This window comes from Antrostomus carolinensis, unplaced genomic scaffold, assembly GCF_000700745.2.
Source record: "Antrostomus carolinensis isolate BGI_N321 unplaced genomic scaffold, ASM70074v2 scaffold42774, whole genome shotgun sequence".
NCBI lineage: Eukaryota > Metazoa > Chordata > Aves > Caprimulgiformes > Caprimulgidae > Antrostomus > Antrostomus carolinensis.
Genome location: NW_010310878.1, coordinates 1 through 8,251, shown reverse-complemented (window position 1 = coordinate 8,251; position 8,251 = coordinate 1). Strand labels below are relative to the sequence as shown.

At 39.0% G+C, this 8,251-nt stretch overlaps 1 protein-coding gene across 1 annotated transcript; it reads right to left on the bottom strand.

Moving 5' to 3' along the window:
• Positions 1 to 821: 821 nt before the first annotated feature.
• LOC104519058 (hsp90 co-chaperone Cdc37-like 1) lies at positions 822 to 8,194 on the bottom strand. Its single transcript, XM_029084647.1, has 7 exons — positions 8,093 to 8,194; positions 6,855 to 7,136; positions 5,443 to 5,533; positions 3,228 to 3,343; positions 2,819 to 2,941; positions 1,788 to 1,943; positions 822 to 923 (listed from the first exon to the last, which is right to left on the bottom strand). Exons 1-7 carry the CDS (start codon positions 8,192 to 8,194, stop codon positions 822 to 824), a joined length of 972 nt encoding a protein of 323 aa, XP_028940480.1.
• Positions 8,195 to 8,251: the final 57 nt, after the last annotated feature.

The following is an 8,251-nucleotide window of genomic DNA, read 5'->3' as shown; positions in this document are numbered from 1 at the left end:
CCTTGTACCTCAAGTTCCCTCCATCCCCTCCATCCAATACTTCTCCACTCCACTGAGACTTGGTTAAAAAAAATCTTAAGTTAGCCTTATGAACAAGAAGAGAGTCAGACTCAGAAATCACACAATCCAGCACTCTTATGTAGACAAGCATTGCTTACATTTTAGGACAAAAACAAGTTCTGTTTAATGAAAGCACAATGTGACAGTTATATCCCCTTAGTAGAGGTAGAAAAAGCCAGTGTTTTAATCTAATCCATTGAGATCTGAAATACTGATACCAGATATTAATTTATTGCTATTAGTGATAACCAAATTTGAGAGCTTATAATGTCAGCAAGGTAGCATGAATACAGTTGTGATCTCCAATATTCATAGAGTAAAACATGTCCACATCTGTCGTAAGACAATAGCAGATTCTACCAAGAATCTACTTCTTCTTGTAAACATTGTATTTGTGCAGAGTTTGTTGTTTTTTGTTTTTTCATACTTTAATTTCTAAAGTAATGAAAGGCAAGGTTAGTAGCAGAAAACACATCCAGTTTCACATTCGGCAATATGAGAACCCTGCTCTTCAAGGACAACCAAAAATCTAGCAGCACATTTTCAAACAATATTACAATTTTTTTCTGAATTATCCACGCTTCAAAATCCTTTCCCCCCCTAAAACCAAACAACAACAACAACAAAAAAAATCTGACACCAAAAATAAAGTGCAGTACCCAGAAAAATAAGTGTTCAAGAAAATAGCCATGTTTGTTTCTTTGGGGAAAAAGAAAAGGGGAAAAAAAATAAAAGAGTACTTGGCCTCGGTCTTAAGAGTACTATACTGTGTCCATCATTTTGGATTCTTCTTCATCTCTTTGTGTCACAGAGTTTAAACTGCAGACATCTGTGTTTATGGAACCTTGAAGATCACCTGTGTTCTGCAACAGATGAAAAATTGACAGCTTAATTCTCCGTAACTGTACATATGGGGGGGGAGGAGGCAGGGAGAGAGAGAGAGCGAAACAGAAGATATATTTTAGCTTCAGTTGGACTCTTTGTGTTGTTAAGGTGAGACAAATCTGCAATGATAAGGAAATAAGCTCTGAAAAATTCGTCAACTAATGTTAGCTCACTGTGTCAAGAATTCTTAAAATTTGCTGGCATAGCTTGGATTTGGTCTCAATATTTCTAGCAGTTGATTGCGCATTTACTTAAAACTCAGCTGTTGTATCTTACCTGAGAGGTGATTTAATAAAATTATTTCAAGTAAGTAGTTTCAGTTGTGACTCCTTCCCTTGTATCTAATTTTTGACAATCTTTTTAAGTTGCTTCTTCATTCCAGAATATGGCCATCACCAGCACTGGAACAAAAGACTTAAGTACCCTCAGTTTCCTTTTAGCAAAACAGGAGACTTTCCGCAGACTTAGTCTCCAGGAGACTTACCTGAATGATCCCATGAATAGGGTTAGTCATTGTACCCTCAAAGCTCATTTCACTGCTTGTGGTAAAGACTGAATACAATTCTAACACCTGATCAGTTTTATGATGCACTGTTTATTTTAAGCATGAAAATATAAGGGCACTGAACTAACTAAGGGCTTTTAACCTTATGCTGATGCTTTCTGAATTCCAGCAAGTACAGAGAAAGCCCATATATGCCTTGCATATTGATGGTTCTGCATGTTATATCCTGCACAATAACAGTTCTAGCATAGTCTCTATGTTTCAGAAAGGTACAGCTTCTCAAGGCAGGACCTAATCCCACTTTAGTTAAATTAATTTCTAGAAATAATAAACCTACCTGTGAATAAGATGTCAGCTCTCGTGCAAGACCAGGATTGACACTGAGATCATGTAGTAACATTGTTTGAAAGCCATGTGATTGTGACCAGATTCTCACTCTCGTCTTGAATGCCTCTAGTTCATTTTTAAAAGCCTCAAAATAGCCTTCTCCTGTCTGCAAAGAGAAAAATTAAATTTTTGCATTTCAGTTAGATTAATTTTTAGTTGTAAACATACATAGTGCTGAAAAAAAATCACACAGTAATGCATGCTATACCCTTTGAGAAATAACAACTGTGAACAACTCAAGAATAATGTTAGTCAATTTGAAATGAAGTTTTGGGTAGATTTCTTTTTGAGATGATCTGTAGTGTTTCTATGTAGAAGCAAAGTAACTGATTTATCTAAGGACATGTAAAAATAAATCTAATGTTACCCTTTCCTTTATTGAAACTCGAAACCAGTACCCTTGTTGTAGCACTATGGTCAAGAGTAAAGCACCAGTTGACTCACAGTTCAACTGAACTCTTTTAGGCCATATTGAGATCCACCAGTGTCTTGAATAACTAAATACAGTCTGCAACAAACCACAATTGCAGTCTTCCTGTATTTCTCCTGCATAGCTCTTGATTGCTCTGTTTCAGTAATGAGAAAGGGACACTACTTTGGGCCCCACCATGAAATGCAGATGAAATGGAAAGTTGTGACAATACATAAGTAAAATGTGAAAACATACCTATAATTAGACCAGTTTACAGACTGTTTTGTGCTATGTTTGCTGTTGTTACTTAATAACACCCTTGTTGTCCCCCTGCTGTATCTTGCTTTTACTCTGGGACAAGCAAAATCCACTAAACTTTCATTTTCAGAACTGGAATTACACCAAAATACTCTGTCTGGAAAAGAACTGCTAACAAAACACTTTCCCATAAGCCTAAGTCAGTCAATAAAAATAATTAGTCGCTCATGGTTAAGAAGAAGCTTGCTCTAAAACATTCGTCCCTTGTATAGCATCAAGAGTTTCTCCCGTCATTACCCAAGCTGACTTACTTTGGCTTTTTGGAAAAAGAGACGAAAACAGCCTCTTGGATCCACATTGCAGCTTCTGGCAATTTCTATAATAAACTGCATTACAACTGCTTGGTGTGCTACTTGCTCCATCAGAGCTCTTTTCTGAAAAAAAAGTTGAAGTTATGATTTAAAGATATTTCCTGTGATAATATTTCTAAAATTCAGCATAATTTCTTCTTGTTCTCGTTTCTGAACACATGAGAACTGATGCTTACAGAAGCAAGGGGACTGATAATTAGCTATAGCTAGGCATATACATGACTATGCACTATAGTTTTTCTTCAGTAGAGAGGATGGGAGGAAGTTACACAGCTAATCAAGTTGGTCATCTTTTCTGTAGTGCAAGTGGGAAGCTGTATGCTTTCAAACAATTTAAACATCTTCATACCTGTTCAGCTTCTAGATGAAAACACCACAACATGAGATATCTAGATGTTTCTTCACATACAAGATATGGGTGATCAGACAAAAATCTTTGACTATCATCCCATCTGCTCAGCATACCTAATAAGAGAAGCATACTTAAGATACTCTAAATGGATAAATGATTTAATGCAGCGAGGAACTTACTTGCATTGATATCCCAGTATACATAACACCTCTGCAATTCACTAGCCTCAGAATGACAGCATGCGGCTAAATTTGAGTGTTTTATTTATGGATCTAACTGACGCTGAAAGAGCATTACCAGAAGGTATAATCAGACTTTGAAGATACTAAAGGTAGATGTTAACAGCCACAATTTCCTATATTTTAATGCATCTCTAACATTGTTGGTAAATTATTATTTTATCAGTTCTTGTACAAACTAACAAAGTGGTGTTGGTATCTATTAGTTACATTATCAGTAGTTTATGGACAGAGATTTACATGCAGTGATTCTGACAAACACAAATCCTCTAAATGTTTGCAAATAAGAATGCAAAGAAAAGAATGTAATCTGTCAAAAATCAAAGTGCTTCTAACACATGATTTGCTAGGTATTTAGGAAATTTGAATTAAATGACAGGAACAGCTTGATCTCAAAAAGCACAGCCACATCAGCATTGGAAGATTATCTAGAAGATTGAATTGTGATAGCATGAAGCTATGTTCATGTAAACAGAGTTTCTTCTGAGTTTAAAATCAGAACTCGATACTCTGACCACTTTTTAAAATTGTCCTTCATGTATCACTGACAGTCGAGTCATTACTGGCAGCAGGTACCAGATGTACAGCTTTACCCATCTACTGGTGTATAATTATAACTGGGCTAAAGACAAGTCAGTGGTAATGAGCTAACCTGATTTTAATTCTAGCAAACAGATGCCTACAAAGAAAGCGATGGCTCATATTTCTTTTGGCTGTTTTCAAGAGGGCGATCATGTGTAAGTTCTTTATTGCTGGGAAGCCAGAGCAGGAACCAGAAACAGGACTCAAGCAATATGGCTAGCAAAGTCCACACTGACACTTGGCAGCGGCTAGCACAGAAAAGAAACTTGAAAGAGCATGAATATACTACCCCTTTGTACAATGGACTTAACACACTTTGAATTAAAACAACAACATGGCTTTGAATTTAGGTAAGAAAAAAATTGATGACCTTCTGTAATGTTGTTTCTGTAACAGCTTAATCTGAATTTAGACGACAAAGTAATTTTGCCCAACTCTTAGCTAGGACGCCTGCCTGGTTTTTTTCTGCTGAAAGGCACAGCAGGGGAGATGCCTTATATAATATATATAATGCTGTCATTATACTTAGCAGGTATCTAAAATGCCTGTCACTGCTGTTTGCATACCCTGACAGTGTTGCGCCTCAGCTTGGTACTTGCAAGGCTTGCTAAGGCAATCGGGGCTAGAAACCCTTTCTTTAAAACAGTTTTAAGATTTTTAGAAGCCAAATAGCTTAGTAAAAAAACAGGTTTCTACAAAGAACTGAATTTTGCAAACTCAGTCCTGTTTTTAGTTGTTCTGAAATTCCAAATACAGCTATACTATAGTCTGAAAGCAGCCTGTAACAGAATTGAATACAGTTCAGACAAACATCAAAATTACAGATTACTTCACCTATAAGATCAGCTTTGTGCTTAGTTGGGTTCAACAATTATGACAGAGGTAAAGTGACACCTAGTGGATAATTAAATGCAATTTTAGGAAACACACAATTCCATGCACACGTGCTCTCGCTGGCATTTACAGACATTTCCCTTTAATCAGTCATTACCCTTGTAGCTGAGTAGCCACCAGAAAAACATTTATTAAAAGGAGACAGCTATGGACAATCCCAAGCAATTCTATACATATGACTCGTATTTCCATTAATGTCCCTGCCTTTTCCCACTGAACAGCAGAAAAAAGTTGCTAGAACTTTAGTTTTCAGGGCTTAAGCTCATTTGATATATTTTTTTTTTAATTTAAGTTCTAAGGGACACGGGAACTAACAAGCTTCAGCAGTTTAAACCTCATTTCTCTTTGAAATTATTATCTGTCCTGATAAAATAAAGCTGAACAGTCTGTTAGCCTTGGTCTTCAATCTGTTAGCATTGATTCTGTACAATAAGGAGCAAACCTATACAAATTCTGGAGAAGTTTGAACTGCGAAATGTTGGAAAAAGCACACTCACCAAAGTGTCTAATCTTTTGTTCATGTTTTTGCATAAGTGGTTCAGACACATCTTCATCTTCTATTTCTTTTCTTTTTTGATTAATAAAACTCTGAGGAAGAGAAAAATTGTACAATCAGAGAAACTCCAGACATGCGTTTTTGTGGTATATAAGAATATTATATTTTAATATGTTACTATTTAAAGGGCTATGTTCTAATTTTAGAGTCACGTGATACACTTAAGAAGGTTTTCTTTAAAAAAGTGCATTACCTAAGAGTTTGAAAGTCTCATTATAGTGTACTGACCAAATAACTCTGAGACACTTCTGTCCTCAGGTAGGAACTTACTGATCTGTCCACAATGAGAATCATATACATTGCAGCCTGGATGCAGCTAAATCAGGGAAATTAGGAGATGCGCTAGCTGTTCAAATCAAATTGTGAAATCAACGCTGGGATTCTACTATCAAAAAAAAGAAAAAAAGTTTGCACTAAATAATCTGTATTGCAGTAGTCATTACTAGAGGCAAACTAGCAGTTTCACATTTTAAGAATCTGGCACAGTAGAGAAGCACACTCCGCATGTGGAGAACGCTGTTGTTCAGTGCATTTGGCAACACCTGCACTACATAAAATCAGAGTGGTTTGGGTTGGAAGGGACATTTAAAACTCAGGTAGTTCCATCCCCCCAGCCCCGCCGTGGGCAGGGACACCTGCCACTAGGACAGGTTGCTCAAAGGCTCGTCAAGCCTGTCCTTGTATGCTTCCAGGGATCAGGCATCCACAACTCTGGGCAACCTGTTCCAGTATCTCACCACTCTGATAATAAATTTCTGTCTTACATCTAATCTAAACCTACCCTCTTTCAGTTTAAACCCATTGCCTCTTGTCCTATCACTACAGGCCACGATAAAAAATTCTCTCTCCGTCTTTCTTTTAAGTATTGAGAGGCCACAGTAAGTGCTCCCCAGCACCTTCTCCAGGCTGGACAACCCCAACTCTCCCAGTGTTTCTTCACAGGAGAGGTGTTCCAGCCCTCTGATCCTTTTTGTGGCCTCCTCTGAACCCGCTCCAACAGGTCCATGCCTTTCTTGTAGTGCGGATCCCAGAGCTGGACACAGTACTCCAGTACTTTGATGCAGCCCAGGATACAACTGGCTGCCTGGGCTGTGAGAGAGCATTGCCAGCTCATATCCAATACCTGTATGACCCATGCTAAGCTCTGATCTGCACTTCTAGTAGAGAACTGACATCCAGATTTGTAGTATGAGTGCAGCTTTCCCCCTTTCATGAGGCAAAGTAAGAAAAAAAACCCCATTTAATATATACTGTGGTGTTGTGCTGTACTGGACACAGAAGACACTCAAAGAGTAAGAAGTGGAATGAAAAAAGGCTAACACTTGTTTTCATGCACACTGATATGGGTCATACCTTATTAAATACCTCCTTACTAACGGGATCTGCGTTCCATAGATTCTGTCTTTCCCTCTGGTTTAGTGCTTCTTCTTTTCTTCTCCATTCTTCCTCTCTCCATCTCAACTCCGCAGCTTCAGTCTTTGCTTGAGCATATTCCTGATCGCAGGATTCTGAATTATGCAGTGCTAAGCTACCAAGTTTTTGCTGGGCTTCTGCTAGGTTCCACGTGCATTCTACAGAGTGCTTCACGAACTCTCTTTCTTTTTGGCAGGCTAATTCAATCCCTTGGCCGTATGTCTGTGAGGAAAATCAGACATGCTATTTATGGAGGGAAAATGGACAGTTTACATTTTGTTTAAGAGCAGACTGGCCTAAATCCCAAATATAATCCACCTGGAAGGCACATTTTGATATGCAGCATTATATTTGCAGGAGTGACGAAGCATGGTATTGTACAACTGGATGTTTTTCAGATTTCTAGTTCAAGCTGTCTTAACTTTGGTCATGGATTATGTACCACTATCAGTAACAGTCTCCAGACTGTAAAAATACTTTTGACACAGCTGAAAGTCCTCTGGCTATCTTTGGGATGCAACGCTAGCAACAGCCAAGTGTGTGAATACTCTGAATATATACTTCCAAGAAGAAAGCATCAGTTTTGCGATGTCAGATCACAACAGCAGAGTTAGCTGCTGCTGCCTGCATTCCAGTATGGATTAGTAGCTAGCAGATGGCCAACACCTTCCCTTGCACTGACAGTGAAAGCGGAATTTAAGTTATGAAGTGGCTGAGGCCCAGCACAAGCATACGCTCCTTTTGGTCAAATCTAGGAGGAGGTCACCACTGATAGCTGGGAGAGAAAAGTGACCCCTCAAGCAACAGTCCCTCTATTACTTCCAGGTGCACGCTGGGAATTCACAGTTGGTAACCCAAGAAATTTTCCTCTAAAGCATATACCATTCCCTCCCACCAGAAGTTGAGAAAAAACATCCACATGCATTAGTTCCTCAGCCTTCCAGTGCCATATTATGAAATCTGTGGTGCTGATAACCTCTGGCAGAGGGACACGAAGGACAACACAAGCTGTGAAAGATTCTTTGAAGGAAACTTTAATGCAGGTACATCAAAGTTCTTGTGCCAACTTTGTGTGGCCATTGCAGCTTTTTTTCTTGCTTTTTTTTTTGATAACAATGTCGCTGTTTTGCAAACTAACGCAATGGCAGCTTTTCGCACGGACACCCAGAATCCCCGACAGCGTATTTACGAAACGCCGGCCTGCCCGGGCCGACACCGCTCAGACATCTGCGCTCCAGCGCCAGGACGCCGGGGAAACTCCAGCCCCGCTCCTTCCGCATCGCTTCTCAAACGTGGAACTGCTACTCGCGGGTGGTGGCAGCCGCCAGACCCCTCCC

Bases quoted from the DNA above. Each gene is read 5' to 3' on its own strand.
- LOC104519058 (XM_029084647.1), bottom strand. From the start codon at position 8,194: ATGCGGAAGGAGCGGGGCTGGAGTTTCCCCGGCGTCCTGGCGCTGGAG. The intron at 7,137-8,092 runs GTCGGGGATTCT...TTTTCCTCACAG, and splicing joins CGGCGTTTCGTAAATACGCT to ACATACGGCCAAGGGATTGA. The intron at 3,344-5,442 runs GTGAGTGTGCTT...TTCTCTTATTAG, and splicing joins ACAAAAGATTAGACACTTTG to GTATGCTGAGCAGATGGGAT.